General features: G+C 39.6%; 2 protein-coding genes across 2 annotated transcripts; one reads left to right on the forward strand and one right to left on the reverse strand.

Moving 5' to 3' along the window:
* Positions 1-10,020: 10,020 nt before the first annotated feature.
* Positions 10,021-14,111, forward strand: LOC109009729 (chromophore lyase CRL, chloroplastic). The gene is made up of 9 exons (XM_018990329.2): positions 10,021-10,429; positions 10,535-10,584; positions 10,771-10,831; positions 10,990-11,025; positions 11,259-11,309; positions 11,437-11,529; positions 13,170-13,274; positions 13,447-13,539; positions 13,655-14,111. The coding sequence occupies exons 1-9, from the start codon at positions 10,286-10,288 to the stop codon at positions 13,793-13,795; spliced, it is 774 nt and encodes a 257-aa protein (XP_018845874.1). The 5' UTR covers positions 10,021-10,285; the 3' UTR covers positions 13,796-14,111.
* Positions 14,112-14,423: 312 nt separating this feature from the next.
* Positions 14,424-18,276, reverse strand: LOC109009730. The gene is made up of 4 exons (XM_018990330.2): positions 17,834-18,276; positions 17,698-17,756; positions 14,848-14,965; positions 14,424-14,730 (listed from the first exon to the last, which is right to left on the reverse strand). Exons 1-4 carry the CDS (start codon positions 18,079-18,081, stop codon positions 14,649-14,651), a joined length of 507 nt encoding a protein of 168 aa, XP_018845875.2. The 5' UTR covers positions 18,082-18,276; the 3' UTR covers positions 14,424-14,648.
* Positions 18,277-24,721: the final 6,445 nt, after the last annotated feature.

Genomic DNA, 24,721 nt, shown 5'->3' on the forward strand with positions numbered 1-24,721 from the left:
CTTTCCACTCACACAACCAATTGATGCGATTCTTGATGCATTGGAAAGATATTTTAAAGAGCTAAAAATTTGTGTTATAAAGATGTCCAAAGTCTGAATCCTGAAGTGCATACATGGCTGCCAATCGAGTCTTAAAAGCTAGGCAATTTTTTTATGCGAAAATCAGGAAAACTTTAGGATTTCTTCTATACCCTCGATAAGCATATCATTGGGAGGGTTTTGAAGGGAGGAAGCACAGTTTTGGAGAAGAAAAAATTACCATTTTACTTTTTCTGTTCTCCCATGGAGAACTAAATATTGGGTAAAGCCTATGATAGAAATTGATTAATGAAAATACGTTGACTTTATTTCAATTCATAGATTAAGTTTTATTGTTTAAAATTTTAGGATTGAATTCTCTATTTGTTTTAGTTTTTTATAAGTTTGAGACAATTATATTAAATCTTACTCTGGTTTGATTTCGTTGAGCTATACGATTATGTCATTGATGTGACCTTTCACTACACTATTATTTGTGAAAATAGTGTCGTCTTTAGATCTGATATTCATTTGTATATATGAAAACTATGGTTGTAAAGGGGGAAATAGATTCTAAAATTAAATTTGAGAAAGTAGATGAATATAATGTCATATCTTCCAATTAGGAACTTGGTGCTATAATTCTTAATTGTGTATATAGTTTGGATTGAAAAAGTCAGAGTATTGGATCCGATTGATGGAAGCTCGAAGCTTTACTTGTCTTTTTATCAGTGCCATAATCTCATTTTAATTGCGTGCTTTAGGCAGAATTTTCATATTTTTGTCATATTGTCATTTAATCTTTTTCCTTAAACTTGCATCTTGTAGTGTTTTTTATGACTCACTATCAATAGATACCCTGAAGTATACTAGACCACCACGTAATAGTTTGAGCGTAATCAAATTTTGGCCCAACTGTCGGGGAGTATATTCTAATTCAAAAATTGCTTTGAATTTGATTGAGATTTAGCTCTCTCTTAATTAAACATAAAAATGCTCTTAGGTGGATCCCAAAATAAATAGAAACTAAATTAAAGAATACAAATTAATTCCTATGATTTCTATTCAAATTTTAGCATTCTAGTACAATAATTGGGTATTTAAAATGTACTTTCATGCACTCATCAGGTATATTATCACACGAAATTGGCTCATTTGGAGTATTATCCATTGCTTCATAAATGAACTGGTCAACCCCAAGATATAGATGACGCTCATCTTCAACGATCATATTGTACAAGATAATACATGCGTACAAAATGTCGTTTAGAACTTCAGGCTGGAAATACTTAGCAGGTCCATGCACAATTAAAAATCTACCTTGGAGTACTCTGAAGGCACGCTCCACATCTTTCCTTGCAAACTCTTGGCAATCAGCAAAATATTTTTTCTTTTGTTCATGTGGAGCAGGAATTGTTTTCACTAATGCTGCCCACGAAGGATACATACCATCAGCAAGATAATATCTCATTGTGTATTCGTGACCATTGATTGTGTAGTTGCACGGAGGAGCACAACCTTTGGCCAATGCAGCAAAAATAGAAGTTCGATCGAGTACGTTGATGTCGTTATGAGACCCAGGAAAATAAAAAAAAAGCATGCCATATCCAAAGATCGTAAGACACAACAACCTCTAAAATAATAGTTGATTCATTTACCATGACCAGAGAGTACATATCTTTCCAAGTAGTAGGACAATTCTATCATTTCCAATGCATGCAATTAATGCTACCCAACATTCCTAAAAACCCATGCCTTTGTCCAATTTCTAGTAACCTCACTATATCACTGATGTTTGGAGACCTCAATTACTCACCCCCAAAAATTGACAGGATCGCCTTCACAAATTTCTTCATACTCAACCGTGCGGTACTTTCTCCAATTCTGACATACTCGTCCATAAGATCTGTCATTACCCCATAAGCATCCTAATTGTTGCAGTCATCTTTTGAAGGGAAGACAATCCAAGCCTCCCACTGGCGTTTCTCTTTTGGACAAAATAATCTTCATGAGCTTCAACTATAGAATGTATGTGTAGAAAAAGCTCACGAGTCACTCAAAACTTCCGATTAAAAAAGTTTGGCGGATATATTGGCAGCTCAGCAAAGTAATCATTCCAAATGCATTCATGACATTCCAATGGATCATGTCTGATGAACATACGACGTTGAGAATTACGATGATGTTAAACAAATGCTCCCTTGGCTACACATCATTCTGATTGTAGGTCCATTGCTTCTATCATATCGAACTCATGATAAGAAGAATCATAATATAAAATATGATCAATACTTCAAAAGGGATCCATAGGGAACTGAGAGAACAAAATTTGAAGAACTGGAAGAAGAAAGATTGGTTTTTGATGAGTGGGAAGTAGTTAGAGGATGGATCTATTTATAGGACTTAATCCGAGACTATTAGCTACAACTAAAAATCTTGACGAAAGAAGAACGGTTGGCTACATCTACATGTTGGTTTCAAGAATTTTAGATATGAATGTTGGGTATTGTGCATGGTGGAATGAATGTGTTTGTTAGTTTTTAAAATTGTAGATGTGAAGTTTGGGTAGAGAAGAAGGGTTTGTGGAAAGTGTTTGTTAGTTTCAAGAATTGTAAATGTGTGTATTGGGTAGAAAAAATTTTGACATAATGTGTTTGTTGGATGAACAAATTATAGATGTGTTTATTGGGCAGAAGAAAGGTTGGCAAAATGTGTTTGTTGGATAATTAGGTTGAGGAAAAAATTAATTGGGAAAAAATAATTTAGGTACAAATTTGATTATTAATTAACATATGGTTGGTGTAATTGCAAAATATGAAAAAAAGTTAAAAATATTATTAATTTAAAAATAATATTATATTATTATTTGACTAATCCAATATGGGGTTATAGTTAGGGAAGTTTTGGATTTATGGAAAATATGTATTTTTCATTAAATTTTAGAGATGACTTTGATGAAACCAGTGTCAATGCTCTTAGGGAGTGCTCCATATGCCAGAAATGTAAATCATAGATTTTGCACCCTGCAGGCTTACTTCAGCCACTACCTATCCCTACTAGAAGCTGGGCAAACATCTCAATGGACTTCATTGATGCCCTACTAGTATTAAAGGGGTTTTCTGTAATTTTGGTGCTAGTGGATTGTTTCACAAAATATGCCCATTACCTCCCTCTCTCTCACCCCTACATTGCATCCACAGTGGCTCGACTCTTCTTCTCTCAGATGTTCAGACTACATGGTATGCCTACAACCATAGTCACTGACCGTGATGTTATATTCACAAGTTCCTTCTAGAAGGATTTGTTCAAGCTTCAAGGTACTAAGTCGTCTTACAACTCAGCTTACCATCCCTAGTCTGATGGCCAAACTAAGGTGGTGAACCGTTGCGTACAACAATATCTCAGGTGTTTTGTACACTAAAGGCCGAAAGAGTAGGCCTCATGGCTGCCATGGGGGGAGTGGTGGTATAACACCAACCTCCATTCCTCTACCAGATTAACTCTCTACGAGGCCTTATATGGGGTCCCTCCACTCACACTGTTACAATACGTCTCGGGTACTACACAAAATGCAGAAGTTGATTCATTGTTGAGGTCTAGGGAACAAATCCTAGGGATTTTGAAAAATAATTTACAAGCAACACATGAAGCCATGAAAAAGCAATACGACAAGCATCATACCAAATGGGAATTCGAGGTGGGAGACTCAGTATACCTCAAACTTCAAAAGTTTCGACAGTAGAGTGTCTCCAAGCATCAAAGTTCCAAGTTCTGTCCTAGATACTTTGGTTCTTTTATTATGGTACAATGGATTGAGGATGTCATGTACAAATTGGAGTTGCCTTAGGGATTATGGGTTCACTCGATGTTCCACATCTCACTTTTCAAGCATCTGGGACTGACAGTTGTACCCTCACCAGATTTGCCACCTCTAGACCCTCACGATGCCTTTCGTGTTGAACCCGAGAAGATACCCGATCAATGCATGAGAGAGTTTGAAAATAGGCCTTTGATCGAGCTGTTGGTCAAATGCAGTGGAGCACCAGAACAGGACTCCTCGTGGGTTCCTATGGATCAACTATTGCGGCAATACCTTGACCTTGTGGACAAGGTCTTCTACGGGGGAAGGTAGCTGTTAGGGACTTCGAGAAGGAGATAGAAGAGTTGAAGTGTTGGTCATGTCAGAATTGAAGATGGGGATAGAGAAGAGTATTCTGATGGGCTGGGCCATGGGCCGTTATGCGTAGTTATGTAATAAACATGGGCTTGTCTTAGAGTGTCATAGATAGCCTTTTGTGTTTTGGTGGCCCGTTACCCTATTAAGGGCACTTTAGTCATTTATGCTTTGGTTTGTTTTGCTTTCTATTATAAGTGTGGTAGAATGTTCTGGGAAAGTATCATGAAGAACAATTATAAGGCTAACGCCATATTGGAGGTGCTGATTTTTTTGAAAAATCAGAGTGTCTCTTATAAATTTCCTATACAGTTTTTCCAATAAATTAGATCTAAAGTAGAACTAGAACATTCAATCGAGTGAGATTATAGAGAAACTAAGTGAGATTATAGAGAAACTAAGGCATATAGAGGAAGTCCTTTTAGAGATTGAGACCAGTGCATGATCCAAAGCTACGCTTTAGGAGTCCTTGGGCGGCCATTCAAAGAGGGGTAAGGAGAAAAGGTAGACCGAAGTGGCAAATAGAAAATAGTGAACGATTAGGAGACAACGTGTGTACCCTTTTCTGCACAAAATTATTGAAATATGCCCAAAATTCAATAATCCTAATGTCATCATTTTTTTAATCATTCTCTTTCTTATTCCTAAAATAAAAAGAAACAAAAAAACACAACATCCTTGAACTCGTTTGTTTGTTCTTATGGAGCAGAGACTTTCAGAACTATTTAAAAAAAAATTTCCTAGTGACTAAAAACATGTTGGAAGGGATATTTCCTACCTGGCCCACTAGGTTGGGCCTGGGCTAGATACTAAGGTCCATCTAGGACTGGATCCTACCCTCCCAAGGCACATGAATCACCAAAAGATCCTGACCCACAAACTGTGTTAGCAGAAAGGGAATGCATTGCGTGGGAAACAAGTTGAAGGGGATAGATGAGATGCGCCAACCCTAACACTCGCCTGTGACGCCTAGCATTAAAGGATCTATGCCAGCAAGTGAACCGAAAGCAAGGGCAACCTTCCATTCTCTGACGATGGAAACAAGAAGTGACACCAAGCCACATTAATGGCGCCACCTCAAAAGCCACGCCACATTAAAGGCCATGATTGGAGCAACTGTGGGCGTGACACAAACCCCTAACACAAGGTACGAGAATGTCCCCCTAAAACCTCGCATAAAAGCCATGCAACAAGTACGAATGAGTCTCTATTAACTCTATCATTTTCCTAAGATTTGCTAAGACGAAATACTGACTTTAGCATTGGAGGCTCCCTGGACCACCACTGAGCCCACCTTTATCTTTGTGATTGCAGGTAGAAACACTCTAGCTCGAGTTGCAGGAACTTAACCATGGTTTACGAAACACGACCTTAATGGTGGCGCCATATTTGGGATCTCTATAAATGTAAGGTTTCCTTCTTTTGTCGGCTAATTAACTTTCACAAGCAACTGACGAACAAGAAGCAACGTTGATGAATACGTCATGACATTTTGCAGAGATGGAAGATCATATGAGAAAGATGGCAGAAGAAGTTGAGAACCTTCGCTGTGAAAATGAAGCTTTGAGATGAGCCAACACTGAACAACAAGATGCAGCGAGGTCAAGTAGGAATGAGCAGGAAGAATCCCGAAGCTTTGGTGAGCAGATACTAGTGAGAGAGAAAGAAGGAAGATGCATCACGAGCTACGAAACCTCACGGACAAGTATGAGGAGATGGTGAGGAAGATGGGCACCTCCTCATTCGTGGATCAACTGCACCGTTGCCACCAAAGTTCAAGGTCCCTCAAATGAAAAAGTATGATGGATCCAGGGACCCCCTTGAGCACCTGTAAACCTTCAAGGCTCATATGACCCTACTTTTTCTGGAGAGATTGCTTGCAGAGCCTTCCGACTGACCTTGAAGGGGGCCGCGAGAGGACGGTTATGATCGTTGGCACCAAGATCAATTGACAGCTTTGGAGAACTAACCCGCCTATTCCTCACATAGTTCATGGCCAGCAGGAGGAGAAGGCGCCCAAACACCGTACCGCCTAACCATCAAAGAAAGGGAGGACGAAAGTCTACGAGCACATCTATTTAGATTCAACAAAGAGCATATAATAATGGATGACAAGGATGGAAAAAATCACCTTGGCAGCATTCCTGGGAGGCTTATGGCCTCGAGACTAGTTCATGGTGAAGTTGGCGAGGAGAACCCAAAGACACACTCTAGGCCGTAATCGAGCCCATAAAGATAGAGTTAAAGCAAGCAGATAGAAAGGCCAAGGCATAGGGCAAAGCTACAGCCCCTGAGAAGGCAAGGGGGGCCAATAGGAGAGGGGGTGAGATAAGGCGCCCTTCCCAAGAGGCCTAGGATCTCGATACAACAAGATTATGTTGTTTGTACAGGAGGAAGATAGACCAACTGCCTGGGAAGCTCACAATTGGAATTGAGGCTACCACTATTGCACCTACCACCAAACAATGTCCCACAACACCGCAACTGCATCTCCCTCAGAACAGGAAGAGTGTCATAGTACCACCAGGCCAACCATAGAGGAGAGCAGGAACAGAGCCGTGGAAGGTTTGATAGGCCAAGAAGGAGCAAAATTTTAAGGATGCGATAGGTGGAGAAGGAGCTTCCACAACACCGCCCCACAAAGGTGGCCCCTAGGCAAGATCAGAACCATCTCCGGGGGGTTTGCCGACTATGGCTAGACCTTTTCCAACAGGAAAGCACATGCCAGGAAGGCACGATACGAGGAAGTATACTCAGCAGATCATTGCCCGACCAAACAAAGAAGAAGTGCGACTAAGCTGGTCATCGCCTTCGGGGAAGATAACGAAGAAGGGGTCCTCTACCCCCATGATGATGCCTTAGTGGTGACCATGCTGGTGGCCAACTTCAGCACCAGAAGGATCCTCATTTACAATGGCAGCTCCGCAAACATTCTTTACTGGGATGTCTTCACCCAGTAAAGAATTTGATTTTGCCTGCCTACAGCGGGCGCCAATGCCTTGCGAGATGACCCCATGACCCCAACTATAGGGAAGAGAAAACCTTGCAAATAGGAGAACTACCCAGCCCCTCAGCCAGGGGACCAGACGAGATCCCGAAATTGCCTACTGCGTCATCCTTGGATGCCTCCACAACTTTCTCCCCAGCACCATCTGCAAGACTTGTCCTAGGCTCGGCCTCTTGGGAGGTCATGGCAACCTCCACCTCCTCTTCCAACAAGGGTTCTTTGAGGAACTCCCTATCCTCTAGTGTAACCACTACCTCAGGCTTGGTCTCAGGCGGGGTGACCGGGACCTCCTTGGCCTTCACTGACGCCATCAAGGCCTTCGTCTCTGTTCATGGCCTCAGTCTCGGGTGGGATTGCTGAGGCCTCATTGGCCTCACTAACACCTTCATGGCCCCAGCGTCAGGCATAGCAACAGGAGCCTCGCCAACCTTTGTGACCACCTCTAAGAGATTTCATGCTCAGGAGAATAGTCGAAGGGGGACTCAGGGATTGAGACCCTATCCTCGCTAAGATCGAAGACATCCCCGCCCCTGCTTTCTTGTACTTGCTCCCTAGCAGATGGAAACCCCTCGCCCTCTATAGCATGCTCTCCACCCTTGGAAAAGGGAATCATCTCTATGTCAACTTCAGGTGACGAGACAATGAGAGCCCTGTAGAAATGTAACGCTAGCATCTCCTCAGCCCGAGTGAGGGTCTCAGTCACCACCGCACTGCCTGGAGGGGTAGGGGAACTCACGGCCTAAGAGACTGAGGGTGGGGATCACTAGCCAAGGAACCTCACCCACCTCGGAAGTGACTCGGACCCCTTGGGATGCACTCGCATTCCCTGTTTGTCTCGACGAGGTGACAAGTCTCGTGGTCTTGGAAGTAAAGGATGGCAGGATGGGCGCAATTGCCCCCAGAACAGCAGAAGATGGTCTCAGCTAAAGAACAACCACAAGAATCGAAGATTATCTAGGAGGGGGTGGTGGAGGAGAGTCAAAGTTGTTGTCCCTAAACTCCTTGGCCCGAGGCTTTTTCCCTCTCCCCCTCCAATGGCTGGGTCAGGGGCCTCTTACGACCCTAGGGGCTATAGGTTGCATGGGGATGCGACGGTCATCAAAGTGAATGTATGTCGGTGGAGATTGGTATCGTCCTACACTAGCCTCCCCTAACAAGGCCTCAGAATAAACATCTCCCCTGGTGCAACTTCACCTAAGCATGGACAATCTCCAATCAACTCTCCTCCTTCTTGGTGGGCGTGGCTCAGACCTCCCTGTCCACCAGCACAATCCTCCAGATGGTACAAATGGGGAACTCTTGTTGAGTAGTTTGTCCAGTTAGGAACTCCCACCCCTTATCGAACATAAAGAAGAACTGTTGGTTCCAGTCCTTGACCCGGTTGTATTACTGCTCTAAGTGGGCCACTATTTGCCCTTGGCATGATCGAAACCTACAAGTGTTCCCTTTTTGCTTCAAGAGACTATGGGTTAAAAGGAACTCTCGAGCAGTGAGGTCTAGGTGCTTTGGGTTGACCTCTTCTAATGCCTAATGCCAGACAATGCAGCAACATACTAGAATCCTCCACGTGTTGGGGTGGAGCTGAGCGAGAGCCAGACAAAGGTAGTCCAGCACGTCACAAATAGGCCAACAAAAAGGAAGTCACAATCCGCTAGTAAACATATTAGGGTATAATGCCACCTTTGAGGCATAACCCTCAGAGTCTACGGCCCTTTCAAAAAGAGTGAATGGGTGCAAGTCCTACGATACACGCTGCATGAAGCGAAGCAGGAGAGGAACTGTTAGTCGTTACCCAGACGAAGGAAGTCAAACTAGCATACTCAAGTGCACATCCATCTGTTAGAGACGTGTAGCCGAAACGTCTCCAGAGGAGCCACATCCATCTGTTAGAGACATGTTCGACAAGAATTGATGGGGTAACTAGAAGGGATATTCCCCTCTCGACCCACTGGGTTGGGCCTGGGCCTAGGCCAAATACTAAGGCCCATCTCAGACTAGATCCTGCCCTCCCACAGTCCAGGAATCACCGAAAGAGTCCGGCCCACAAATTGTGTTAGTAGAAAGGGAGAAAGGGAATGCATCGCACGGGAAACAAGTCGAAGGGCCCAGGTATCAGGAATCACCAAACGAGCCTGGCACTCGCTTCTGACGCCCAACATTAAAGATCTACGGTAACAAGTGAATGAAAAGCATCAACAACCCTTCATTCTTTGACGATAGAAACAAGAAGTGATCGTTCCGATTGCCAACCGTAGAGACGCCACCTGAGGAGTCACGCCGCATTAATGGTGTCACCTCAGACGCCAAGCCACATTAAAAGCCATGACACAGATCCCTGACACAAGGTACGAGACTGTACCCCCGAAACCTTGTACATGCTCCAAGTATGAATGAATCTCTCTAACTCTATCATTCTCCTAGACAAAATATTAACTTTAGCATCGGAGACTCTCTGGACCACCACCGAGCCCACCTTTGTCTTTGTGATTTCAAGTAGAAACATCCCAACCCACATTGCAGGAATTTAGTCAAGATGTACGAAACACAACCTTAACACATGTGATAATCAATTCATATAGAGAATTTTATATCATAAAATGAAAAGAAATTTTAAATTTTAAAAATGATAACAGTCTGATTATTGAAAAAAAAAATTAATAATTTTTTGATAATATAAACAAAATTCAAAGATAGAATTACATAAAAATGGGTCAAGACTCAAGGACCCAATTTCATTCTAAAAACAAAGAGTTGACCAGCTCGGTCCAGTTCAATCTAGCCCGACGTAGCATGATATAATCGACCCGAAATGTTGTTGGTGACGTGGCGAAGCGATTAGCAAACACTCGACCACTGGCATACGGCCGAAACTTCGAAATTCCGATAGTCTGTGTTTTTGTGCATCTCTCTCACGCCAAAACATAGTTGATAACTTGAAACCTAAATCCCTTCCTCCATCCGATCGATTGGAGTAAGTTCCTAACTTAAAGCTTACTCTCTTGTTCCTGCGAAAACCCTAAATGATGACGAAGATGAAGGATGGTCCTCTGGGTATATATTAGGATTTTAAAAAGAAGAAAGAAACGATGGGTACAGGACGCCGAGCACGGGGACTGGTAATAAAGACGCTGCTACTGATAGGAGGCGCGCTTTTGCTGAAGAGACTGACCAAGTCCACCACTCGCTGGGACCATGCTCGCATCGTTGCTCACTCTCTTTCCGGACAAAAGGTCCAACTCTTCCACTTTCTTTTCCATCTTCTTCTATTTATCAATCAATTCTACCACTTTATTAATTGCGTGATTTGTCTCTCTCTTTTTTTCCCCTTGCAATAGTTCTCAATGGAGCAAGCATCCAGAGATCCTGATAATTACTTCAATTTCAGGTGCTTCCGTAGACCCTTTAGCCTATTATAATTCATGTTCCTACTTTCTTGCACGATATCGGAAACTTCCTTAAGCTACTTATTTTCCGTTGAACTAATTACTGAGCTTCTTATCTCTAACCAATCATTCATAATCTAGACTGTATTTGTTCTCGTCAATTACCTTTTGTGTTTGGTTCTCCGTAGAATGCTTACATGCCCAGCGGCACAGATGGTAGATGGGTCAAAGGTTTTATATTTTGAGCAAGTGAGTGTATAACTTCTACCCCTTCGCTTTCCTTTTTCCCTTCTTTCCTTTTCCTAAGGCACAGTTGATTAGGAACGGCTTCCTGATCATTATATTTGTTCATTATCAGTTGCTTTGTACCGGAAATAGATTTATGAGAGTTTTATTTCTGTTCCTAGGCATTCTGGAGGACTCCTCAGAAGCCTTTTCGGCAGGTATGCTAGTCTGTTCTCTCAGCTGTTAAAATCGCTAGTTTTTAGATGCCTTGATCTTAGCATGATAGAAATGGCTTGCTTGAGCCTTGTCTCCCTGCTTCTGCTATCGTTTTCTTTTTATAATTATCAACTTTTCAATAGCATTCAACTTTAATGGTGTTTCTATAGTGTATGTTTTTCCCCTTCTAAAAAATATAGTACATTGATGAAGGCTAACTTGTATCTGCTTGCAGAGATTTTACATGGTCAAGCCTTGTCCCAAAGATTTGAAATGTGATGTTGAGGTGGTCATCTGATCAGTTTTGCATTTTAATCTTGTAAAACATAATGTTCCGTTGCATGAATGAATTATGCAGATTTTGTTTATTTGATTTGAACTCTCTACTGTTTTTGACTTTGTTTGAGGAGCAGGTAAGTTCATATGCCATTAGAGATGTGGAGGAATACAAGAACTTCTGTGATCGCCCAAAGGACCAACGGCCACAGCCTGAAGAAGTTCTTGGGGTGAGCCTTTCACCACTTCAAGTCATGGTCTTTGTTAATTAGATGTATATAATATAAGACAACCCTTATGTGAATTGGCATCATCTAGTGTGGAAGAAAGATTTTGTGTTGTGCTTCTAAATCTTTGTATGCTTTTTTTAACGTTATATTTTACGTGAATGTGTGGTATAAAAGCTCTATTATAGAAACAAAATTTTAAGAAATTGGCAAAGCCTATGTATGTGAGGTGTGCGAATAGTGTAACACCCCAAGGGAAGGGCAAAGCCACATCTAGGCTTTTTTTTTTTTTATAAGTTAGAGACAAGTATTATTGATATGAATGAAGTAGGCATAGCCCCAGTATACTGGCAAAGCCACATCTAGACCTATACTCTAAAAGATTTACTGAATGGTACAATTGAAACCCCATTCATTATAAAGATCAAGAACTTTTTCCTCCCAACAAATGTGGGGTCCCATATACCACTTACACTCATAAGTTAGAATGGGGTATCACAATATCCCGCTCTTAAATTTCCAATATCCTTGGTCCATTCCATCACAGATGGCACTACTCAAGTCCCACGCTTCTAGTTGGGATAGGCTCTGATACCGTTTGTAACGCCTAAAGGGAAGGCCCAAGCCACATTTGGATTTATACTCCAAAAAGACTAATCATTGGTGTAATTGGAGCTCCATTAGAACCATTATAAAGAGCAATAACTTCTTCCTCCCAATGTGGGGTTATATACACCACCCACACTCATTAGTCAAATATGGAGTATCAGCAAACCCTTAGATGTGTTTGGCTTTCACTTTAATGATTTTTATAAATTAATAAATAGGTGTGATGAAGAACACGTCAACAGAATCATAAATCAAACCCAATTCTGACCACTTGATTATTTTCTCATACGTCAAACATCCGTGCAACATTTAAGTTGGTCATGGATTGTTATGTGTTCGGGTTGTGGCATTCTTATTTTCGTTGTAAATAATGTTAATTATCAAAATAAATGAATAAACTGGTGTGATGACATATCTTAAGTTCAGTAAGTTGGATCTGAACAGGGACATAAAATAAATTTGAAGAAAATATTTTCAATTGATGGGTTACAACCGTGCTACAAGCCAATTATAGGGTACAGGTTGATCGGTGGTGGCATTTTGATTGAGTCAAATTTCATATTTAGTAGATGTTAGTGTCTTAGAGCGGTATCTTTGCATACCGTATGTTTTTCCTTGTCGACTATTTATTGGCAGTGAGGACTTGAAAGGAAAATTTCTGTTATCATAACCATATAATTTGCTGTAACAGACTTTGCTAGATTTGTTCTTGCCACACCTGTTATTTCATAGGAGACATTGCAGATGGGTAGATTATGCTTCTTAGGTTTATAGCATGGGCTGATTTAACCTCAGGCTCAAGAACGGCATAGCGCTAAACCACTGATTAATCTAGCCCATAGAAATTCGTTATGCATTTGTAGTTGACTGCTTCTGCTTGGGAACACTGATTAGCTAGGACTGCTGATGTAATGTGCTGGACATTATTGCCAGCGAGGTTTTATGTTTGAGTTTGGGACTACATATTTTCATCTCAATGCTTTTAAATTGTTACTTGTGGCCAAACTCATGTTCTATCTCTTATTAATATACAGGACATTGCAGAGCATTTAACGACAGTATACCTTAAAACCTGTGAGCGTGGAAAACGCTGTTTATATGAAGGTTCAACTCCACCTGGCGGGTTTCCCAATTCATGGGTACTTATCTGTTGACCCTGTTACCATTTTTTCTTTATGATTATGCTTCCCTCGTTTAATAGCTGTATGCAGGAAAACCTGGGAGTGGCATATGGAAACAAGTTGAATTCTCCTCGACTTGTGATCAGTTCTATTAAAATTATTCAGTGATAGCTTTTTTCCTTCATGACAGAATGGTGCAAACTACTGTACTTCAGAACTTGCAATCTTGAAGAATAATGAGATGCATACCTGGGACAGGGGCTATGATGAAGATGGAAATCAAGTCAGTTCTTTTAGTCTTGTTCGCGTTCGATGATTACCTTCATGTATATTTATGGCAATTGTTAGCATTGAGATTAAAGCACTTTAACGGGAGTGCTTTTGTTTACTCGTTACAGGTTTGGGGAGCAAAGGAAGGTCCATACGAGTTCAAGCCAGTGCCTGCCTCTATTTCTAATGACATGTTTTCTCCTTTAAATTTCCATACTCAGCAATCAATGGAGAAACGAATAGAGGGTTCACTTGTTCTACAAGACTGACCACTTGTTACGTATAGCCATCATCATTCGTCGGCTCTTTTCAAGTACTTTTTCACCATAAAGTTCTCTCTTTTTAAATATCTCTTCTGGTGGGATATTCACCAATATAGGCATGCGGTAAGCATGGTCTGTGACTGAATGATGGAAAAATTGCAAATGTGTCGCGAGAGAAATTCTAGATTGTGGTTAAATTTGTAGGAAACACATCAATATGTTGGTACATTAGTTCTACTATTATTCAGTCTGTAATGTCTTCCTCATCACTGCATTTGATTATAAGCTTATGTTAGTTATAAGTTATACTTCAAGTGTCTCCTGCAGAACACTCTAAGGCCAGGGTTGCAAGTTTTATTTTTTATTATTTATGTCATTAAAAGAAGTGCCACGCGACTACACTTGAATAGAATTTCTCGCAGCCTTTATCAGCAGCAATGTCAGCAAATCGTCACTCGTTGTTCTGGCGTTCTCTATTTATGAGCTATTTAATATTGTTTTTGTGATAATCGATCAGAATCTATGTATGATATGTTTAACTCGCAGATAGTGCCGCGTCATATAAGGTGCTCAGCATCATATGGGACGAGATCTTTTAAACCGAAAAAAAAAAAAAAAAAGGAACAAACAAACAAACAAAACAAAAATGACTTGCTTCATTACTTAGGTGAGTTGTGATTTTCCTCGGGTAAACATATTCTACTCTACTCCAAGACAGACTTCAATGGGTTTATATGTATGCTAAAAATGGTGGGGAAACAGCTCGAAGCTATTGGAATCGTGAATGGAAAATACGAACTATAAGAAATAGAATGTAAATACAGGGATCATTCTGTCCACCCTCATGGCAGCCTAACTATTAACCTAAGCTATTATTCAGGTAGAAGTATAATCCCGCTAGTGCCACAACTCCCACCACAACTGCGATTGGGAGTGCCCTCCTGTTGCAATCCCCAAAAGTAATATAGTAAGCAACTGTTTGAATTAATAAACGGGAGAAAAAAGAGAAAGGAAGGGCACATCTCTTTTCTTCTGAATTAGTAAAGGTTTATGCTTACCCAATTGCTTCGTCTCTCTGAATTTGCGCTTTCCGTGCCTTGCGAGCTTCACCTTCATTAGCATTTTTCGCCACAGCAGGTTCATAAGCCCTAAATCTTCGCTTAGGAGCACCACAGACTGCACAGCAGAATTGAGAGTGACGATTACGTAGTAGTATCATAAACACATCCCACGATCAACAGTTTCATAACTATTTGAAGTTTGATCCTATTTATTAGTTCCAGTCCTTTTCAATTCTGAATCAATTAGCTAACAGTGAAAAAAAAGACCAATTAGGCTCATTATTCTCATGATAAAAAAAATGATGTTTTCTATCATAAATCTTATTAGGCTAATCACATGTTATGTTGTACGTTTTAGGTGGTGATATTTAAATCCTTGACACATTAAACCATTCAAAACATATCACATCTAGTGTTGCTGAAAGTTTAGCATTATTTTAAGGCAAATGTTGTCTAGAGTCTAGGCATAAAGCACAAATTAAGTGCAAGCACTGCAAGGTGCACCCGCTAAAGTAAAGCACACATTTTTAGAAATGATGAATAAGAAAAAAATAATATATATATATATATCCATAAAATACATATTTATCCTAATTACTCGGTTTATTAGATTGTTATGTAACATAAAAGTAAGTAATAAACTATTTGCATAAAATTTCACACAAATCTATATAATTTTCTGTGCTTTACTAGACATACACATCTCTGATATTTGATAGTCGGATATATATGATTCGATCAAAATATACCAAAAGGCTTATAACAAAAAAATCTCAAGAATGTAGCTATTGATTTTTATGCTGGCATAAACAATCAAATATCAATCCATCTAAAAGTCAACTTAAACTATCAAGACGCCACATATATAATAAGAGTATACGTACAGTCGTAAAATGCGTAAATATCGTATAATCGTTTTGAAAAAGAGTGAGATCTACTATTAAAAAATTAATTTTTTTTTAATATGAGTTTCGCATTTACTCACTTTTTAAAAAAAAAATTGTGCAACGCTTGCACACTCCATGATTACAAATATCATTTCTCTTAACTCAATACTTAAGAATATATAATTATATTATTTTTTAGAAATTTACTACTCATCATCCCACACACCACACACCATATTTTATTTTTTATTTTATTTTATTTTATTCCTCCTAAACTAATTGAGTTCTTCTACTCATCATCCATACATCACATATTTCATAAAAGAAAAAAATGTGTGGTGTGTAGTGTGTGGATAATAAGTAGAATTTTTATTTTTTATTTTTTTAAGGTTTTGAACTAATTTTTATAAATTTTTCTAAAAAATTACAAAAGCTCGATTTTCAATTTTGTACATTCACATAAAAAGCACACTTTTATAAAGGAAATGCTAGTTTGCCCCTCACTTTGACCGCTCGTGTATTTAATTTTTTTTTTTTTACTTAATGATTAAGAAAGTGATTTTTAGTGTATAGGTGTGTTTTTTATTTTTTAAAAATATTTAAATATGTTAAAAAAAATAAAAATTAAAATAAAAACACACATTTGTGCTAGGTGGCACGCCCAGTGGTCAAAGCTGGGCGACAACCTAACACAACTCTATAAATGCACATCGCTTTTTATATGTGAAGCGCTTTGTCCTTGGCGTGTTGTATTTTTTTTTTTTTTTTTTTTTTGAGAAAATGATTGGAGTGGCCGACCAGAGATGACTTTCCTACCAAGATTTGACCATAGTAGCATCCAACTCACTAAGGAGCCAGATAGAAGAGGCCTAGACGGCGAGAACTGCAAGCACTCCCTACAAGTCAGACTTAAGCCATCCTAGCCCCACAAGGGCATCAATGGTCAATGAGCCAATAGGTCACCAATAATCCTGAGTGATTCTCGTTGTAGGATTTGACCCCAGAACCTAGCGCCTATCGTCAAACTCATGGACCACTAAGTCACCACCCTCAGTGGTTGGCATGTCGTACTTAAGAGCGTGCTTTTACCAACATTGGTCACATCAATTAGATTAATTGAAAACAATAAGATTATGTGTCATTTGGATAGTGAGTTGAGATGAAAGTTGAATAAAATATTATTAGAATATTAACTTTTAATAGTATTATTGTTTTGAGATTTGAAAAAGTTAAATTGTTTATTATATTTTATGAGGGAATTTGAAAAAATTATAATGATGAGATGAGATGAATACTTCTTGTATCCAAACCGGGAGTTAAGAAAAAAAAATATATATATTCTCTTTATAAACAAAGTAACATTCTCTTCCACGATGGCTAGCTCAAATAAATACTCACAATCATGTGAATATGAGCCTAAGAGCCTTAACTGTGGCTCTTTCCGTTAGAACAATTTACAGAGTGAGAGAAGTCATGAACATGATAAAATTGTATGATTTCTTTTGAAGGCCAACATAAATCTAACTAATTCTAAAGATGTAAACACAAATTAATTCATACATTATTTATTAGGCAATATGTAGTTTTTCTTTTCTAAGCTTTAGAGATTATGTAGTTCAACATAGAATTTAGGTTTAATTTAGTTACGTAGTTCAGATGAGATGAAATATTTTGTTGAAAATTTAATAAAATATTATTATAATATAAATTTTTAATATTATTTTTATTTTAAGATTTAAAAAAATTATAATAATTATTTAATTTTATGAAATCAAATCAACAGTAATCTCTAAGCATTATCCAAATATGGGTGGTTTAAAATCATCACAAAACCCAAGACAAGTTAATAATGATGAACGTAGCTTCGCATCTATGAGCAGGTCCATTCCCCATATGTGTTGAATGGTAACTGTGTAAAGGAGAAATATTGAAACAGAGGAGAAGGTTGAAGGTGATTTACCAGGACAAAAGTACTTATCAGGTACTTTCTCGAAGGGAGTTCTCTCATTGTAAATATAGCTGCGTCAACAAAGGTTGGAATGCGGTTAAGCGAAACAAAATCAAAACCCAAGTTAAAACGAAGTAAAAAAGGGTACCCGCAATCGCGACAAATATAGGCTTGCTTGGAGGCGACACGCATAGAGAATCTGGGTGCAGCAGACGCAGGAGTCCGTTGTTGAGGAGAAAGCAAGAGGTTAAGTGAAGGAGAGAAAAAGGATGACTTTAGAGCGAACAGATCGGTCGGTCGTCGCAGACCTGCATTGCCGACTGTGGCCAAAGGAGATGCTGTCGGTAAAGACTTGATGGTGTGAGATCTTGAGGGTGCCTTCAGCTGCATGGTCATTTTCTATAGCCTTCTCTTCTCCTCTCCTCTCCTCTGTAGAAGACTGGACTTAGAAAAGCGGAGAAGGGATGAGAAGATAACCGTTCTTCCAGAACATACGTGGAAGCGTGGCTTTCATACATCCGACACAAGCCCCTCTTTAGGCACTTTTGGTGCTTCTCTTATCTTCTACGAGTGCTCCAAGCCATTAGGTTCGGATTGCATTGAGAAGGGCTTAACTATTTTTGTCGTTATAATTTTTATAAGTTTTTATTAAAAAAAAATATTTTTTTTTAATTTTAAAATAATAATAATATTAAAATATAATATCATAATAATATTTTATTTATTTTTTTAATTTTCATCTCACCTCAACTTATTATCCAAATCTAATCTTAATTTTGAGAAATGTACTTACAGTCCACAAACTCAATCCCCGCATCCTTTTAAATCCCCTGGACCCAATGGATATAGTGCCTGTTTTTACCAAAATATGTGGAGAAAAATGGAGAATGAAATCAATGAAGTTGCCTTAAGCTTCTTAAATGGAGGTACCGTGGAAAACTCTTTGAATTTTACTCATGTGCCAAAGGTAGTTGATCCAAAAAAAGTGGGGGATTTTAGGCCAATAAATCTACGTAACATATTGTACAAGTTAATTGCAAAGACTATGGCCAATAGAATGAAGAAGGTACTGAGTGCTATCATTTCTAAAAATCAGAGTGCATTTTGTGCCAGGTAGGTTGATTACTGATAATGTCATAGTGGCGTATGAGACTCTACACTCTATGAAAACAAGATTTAAAGGGAGAGTGGGTAGTATGGCTTTAAAGCTAGATATCTCAAAAGCTTATGATAGAGTAGAGTGGCCTTTTTTTAGGACTGTGATGGAAAAGCTAGGGTTCAATGATAGATGAGTGAAATTAGTTATGGATTGTGTTACATCTGTCACTTATTCAGTGTTAACAAATGGAGAACCTGAGAAGGTGATATATCCAACAAGAAGCCTTAGGCAGGGGTTCCCCTTTCCCCTATCTATTTCTACTTTGTGCTAAACGATTAAGTACATTAATCAATGGGGCATAGGCTAGAGGTGAATTAAAAGAAGTTGTTGTGGCCAGAGGAGGAGAAAAAATCACTCACCTACTCTTCGTAGATGATTGTATTATTTTTGGAAGAGCATGTTGGAAAGAATGGCAGCAAATCAGTAACATTTTGAAGAGGTATGAACAAGCCTCTGGACAATATTTGAATAAACAGAAGACTTCCATAATGTTCAGCTCCAAATGGTAGAAATGAGGATTGGGACAAAATTGTGTAGGAACTTGGGGGCAGAGTGCATAATAAATATGAAAGGTATCTAGGTCTACCCACAATGGTGGTTAGATCTAAGTTTAACACTTTTAGAAGTATCAAAGATAAAGTATGGCTCAAGATAAACAATTGGAAGAATCAATTTCTTTCACTTGCAGGGAAGGAGGTTCTATTAAATACTATTATACAATCAATACCCACTTATTTTATGAGTGTATTCTTGTTACCCAAGAGATTAAGCAAGGAGGTTGCTGGTTTAATGTCAAAATTCTGGTGGGGACACAGAGAAAATGATAACAAGATCAAATGGATGAGTTGGGGAAAGATGGGAGTCTCGAAGTTCAATGGGGGGTTAGGTTTCAGAGAGTTAGAGAGCTTTAATAAAGCTCTACTAGCTAAACAGTTGTGGAGAGTCCTTAATGATCCTAGTTCATTGGCTGCAAAAGTGTTGAAAGAAAAGTTTCACAAGAAGACAAGTGTGCTCGAAGCAAAGATTGATACTAATCCCTCACTAATATGGAGAAGTTTATGGGGTTCATTAGACCTTTTGAAGGAAGGGTTAGTATGGAGGGTTGGTAATGGGAAGAATATAAAAATTTGAGAGGATAAGTGGATCCCAAAACCATCCTCTTACAAAATTCAATCTCTAAGAACGAGATGGGTAGCAGATGCCAAAGTGGAACAACTAGTAGAAGAGGGTAGTAGAAATTGGAAGGAGGATTTAGTAAAGGAAGTTTTTAATGAAGAATAAGTGGACCTGATATGCAACCTTTCTATAAGTCAATCTGGTATGGAGGACAAGTTAATTTGGACACCTTCAAAGAAAGGAATTTTTAGTGTAAAATTTGCTTACCATTTTCAACTGAGTAGAAAAAGAATAATTAATGGGGAGTCATCGATGGGGGGTGCAGACAATGAGGATTGGCAGGAAATATGGAAGCTAAATGTTCAAGGGGTGACAAAAATGTTCATCTGGAAGGCACTCAATAATTGTTTACCAACAAAAGGTAACTTGTTCAAGAGGAGGGTGGTGGAGGATAATTTATGTCCCATTTGAGAGAAGGAGGTTGAAACTACTTGCCATGCTATATGGAGTTTCCTTGCTGCAGTTGATGTATGGACTGAGAAGGGTAGTGTAGTACAAAAATGAGTATATGGTGAGGTGGACTTAGCTATGATTTGGAAAAGATTGGTGGAGAGCTTGAATGAAGAAGAGTTGGTGTTAACAACCACTGTGATGAGATGTATTTGGCTGAGGAGAAACAAATATGTTTTTGAGAAAGCATTCATTAGTCCAAAGGAGATTTTCATCTAGGCAAGGCATTGTATTGAAGAGTATCAGCAAGCTCAGAATAGCAAGAGCAGTATAGTTTCAAATACTAGAGTATGTAGAGAAATGGTGAGATGGAAGGCCCCAATGGATGAAGTTGTGAAAAGAAATTGGGATGCAACCTTTGATAAAAATTCTTTGAAGATGGGTGCAAGGATAGTAATCCAAGATGCTGATGGGGAGGTTCTTGTTTCACTATGCATGTCAAAGTTACATGCTAGTTCCTCAGCTGCAGCAAAAACAATAACCTTGTGGAGAGCTTTGATACTATATACCGTACTTAACATTTCTGAAGTTGTTTTTGAAGAAGACGTACTAAGGATTATTACGGCTATAAATAGCAAAGAGGAACATTGGGAGTGGGTAACAAGGTAGCACACTTTTTAGCAACTTATGCTTACAATGTAAATGAAGAGCAAATCTTGATAGAAGATGGCCCAGACGGCTATTACATGTTCATTATATAGGACAAATCATGTATTGCTGAAAGTTTATGAATAGAAGATATCATGTTTTGATTTAAAAAAAAAAAACTCAGTCCCCGCATACTCCTCTACGTGTCCATGTCAACCTAAGTTGAATGACCAAAAAGCCCTTGCCTTGCGATGACCAAAAAACCACTTCTCATGCTTGATTTCGGACATTCAAGCTTGAATTTCAATTTCCTGCTGCCCAGCCCGTGCCACCCAAGAGCAGAGAAGTCATTCGAGTTCCGACGTTGACCTACGCAGCTCCTCCACCACCATTGGCCAATAACATCACCCCAAAGCAAATCTCTAGTTTTTTGCCCGGCCCACCACCCGAATTTCACCCTGCAACTCTATGCACTGTCGTCAAGGTTCCCATTGGCGTCGAGGTGCTTATCTCCTCCACCACCATCGGCCAGTAAAGCTCCGCCGAGTGCTTGATGGAATTTGCAGAGAATAGAAATATTCGAATTCTCATTGATAAACATGATTCTGTACAATGTGTATTTATAGAGGATACAATGCGAATATTCTTATGGGCATTTGTACAAACACGTGCTGTGCATAACAGAAAATACAAACAAAGGCCAGAGTTTGTTACAGCCTCTGCCATTACAATTACAAGAGTGTCTAGAGGACACACAACAACAGTTCCTAGCCTATTTCAGAAGCTTCAGCCGAGGTGTCATGGTTTTGACATTTCACTTGTGACTTGGATGCCAACGTGGAAGGTTCAATACACCCCCTTGAGCCTAACGGGGTGTCCACAACCGTGAGGCTCGTTCTTAGAAGTTGAAAACGTGGTGCTGCCAGGGGCTTTGTAAGTATATCAGCTAGCTGGTCTTTGGATGGTAAGAAAGCAACCTGAAGAGTTTTTGTAGCTACTCTATCACGAAAAAAATGGAAATCAATTTTCATATGTTTGGTGCGAGAGTGAAGAACTGGGTTAAAGGAGAGATAGGTTGCACCAAGATTGTCACACCAAAGAAGATGAGGTTTAGAGATGAAAATATGAAGTTCTTTCAAGAGATTTTGAAGCCATAATAATTCAGCCGTGGTATTGGCAAGGGCTTTGTATTCAGCCTCAGTACTTGAGCAAGCAACAGTACGTTGCTTGCAAGAAGACCATGAAACAAGATTTTTACTCAAGAAAATACAGAAGCCACTTGTAGAGCGGCGATCATCTGGGCACCCAGCCCAGTCTGCATCAGAAAAGGCTTGGAGTTGAAGATTAGATGACTGATGAATGAATAAGCCAAAATTAAGTGTTTGCTTTAAGTATCTGAGTAGCCTTTTAATAGCAAGCCAGTGAGAAAGTTTCGGCTGATGCATGAATTGACATATTTTATTTACAGTGAATGCAATGTCGGGTCGAGTTAGCGAAAGGTATTGTAAACTCCCAACAATGCTTCGATACATTGTGGAATCAGGAAAGGTAGGTGTATCATAAAGTGAAAGACGACTAGAGGCTACCATTGGAAAGGTGACTCCATTGGCAGCAAGCATATCAACACGAGAGAGTAAATCACAGATATATTTCCTTTGTGACAGTAAAATACCATTGGGCAGATGACAAATCTCGATGCCAAGAAAAAAGACAATTGTCCTAAGTCTTTGACAGGAAAAACAGAGTTCAGAAAGGTAATAAGGTGTTCAATTTGAGAAGGATGAGAACTGGTTATGATGATATCATCAACGTAAATTAAGACATAAATGAGCATGGAGTTCAAAGCATAAATAAAAAGAGATGGGTCAGCTTGAGAGGGAACAAAACCATACTCACAAAGAGAGGAGGAAAGCGAGCAAACCAAGCAGCGGTGCTTGTTTGAGGTCGTAGATGGCCTTGTGCAAGCGACACACATACTCGGGATGCTCAGGATGGACAAAGCTGATGGGTTGAGTCATGTAGACAGTCTCGGTAAGATCATCGTGGAGAAAGGCGTTTTGAATGTTGATTTGCCTAAGAGGCCATCCCTTTGACACGACAAGAGAAAGAACATGACGGATTGTGGTTGGCTTGACAACCGGGCTGAAAGTTTCAGTGTAATCAACTCCTTCTTGTTGGTGAAAACCTTTGGCGATGAGCCATGCCTTGCACCGTTCAATGGAGCCATCGGACTTGTGCTTGGTGCGAAGCACCCACCTGCAACCGACAATGTTAGAGGAAGGGGGAGGGGGAACAAGAGACCAAGTTTTGCTCTGAAGAAGAGCTTGAAACTCTCTACTCATGGCCTCATGCCACTCAAACCATTGAGAAGCAGTAGTGTAGGACGATGGTTCTTCAAGTGTGGCAATAGACAGAGAGAGACAATGCCAAGGAGTTAGGTATGGAATGAAATCATGGGTGAGCAGTTTAGGCTGTGAGCTGTTTGTTTTGGAACGGGTGATGGTCAGAGATCGCGCAGGGGGAGGAGGTGGTGGTGGCGGTGGTGGTTGAGATGAGGTGGTCGACTGATTGGGGGAGTTAAGGTTTGAAGGATTCGGGTGAGAAGCAGAGGAAGGGAATGAAATATCGGGAAAGTTGAGAGATGAGGGAGATGGGTCAGAAGGAATATGTGTTGGGTTTGGGCTGGAGGATGATAGTGGGCCCGAGATAGGTGGTACAAGAATTGGAAGATATGTGTGGGTTTGGGAAGGGGGATTGAGGCCCAGAACTGAGTTTGTTTTGTTAAGGCTCGGAATGAAAGATGAGTAGGGAAAGGATTTCTCATTGAAGAAGACATCACGTGATATGTACAGACGATTGGTAGGGAGATGAAGACACTTATACCCTTTGTGTATGGGGCTGTATCCAAGAAAAAGGCAAGAAAGAGAACGAAAATGAATTTTATGATTGTTGTAGGGCCGAAGATTGGGCCAACATTCAGACCCAAAAACTCTGAGAAATTTATAATCAGGCTCAGTTTTTAAAAGGAGATTGTGAGGTGATTTGTTATGAAGTGATGGAGACGGGAGAAAATTGATGATATAAGTTGCCGTGCGAAAAGCATCGGACCAAAAAGAATAAGGAAGAGAGGTTGTTGCTAAAAGAGCAAGACTTGTCTCGACAATATGACGATGTTTTCTCTCTACAACACTATTTTGTTGGTGTGTATGAGGACATGAAAGCCGATGTGTGATTCCTGATTTTTTAGAACATTGGTGAGTGGCCTAAATTCACCACCCCAATCACTTTGCACAATTTTAATTTTGACATCAAATAATCGTTCAACATGTTTCTGAAAAACCAAGAAGGTGGAGGTGGCATCTCTTTTAGAGGCAATCGGGTAAAACCAAGTGTATCGACTATAATCATCAACGAAAGAAATGTAAAACTGATAGCCATAATGAGGAATATGGGGAGAGGGACCCCAAACATCAACAAAAAATAAATGCAATGGAGTGGAAGAATGAGTTGTATTAATATTAAAAGGAAGTTGTCTACATTTTTCCAAGGGACAACTAGAACAACAAAAGGAGGATTCAGTTGTAACAAAAGGTAGACATTTGGTGTGAATAATCTGAGAAACAAGTCAAAGAGATGGATGACCGAGTCTGTGATGCCATTGAG

Source organism: Juglans regia, chromosome 9 (genome assembly GCF_001411555.2).
Source record: "Juglans regia cultivar Chandler chromosome 9, Walnut 2.0, whole genome shotgun sequence".
Taxonomy (NCBI): domain Eukaryota; kingdom Viridiplantae; phylum Streptophyta; class Magnoliopsida; order Fagales; family Juglandaceae; genus Juglans; species Juglans regia.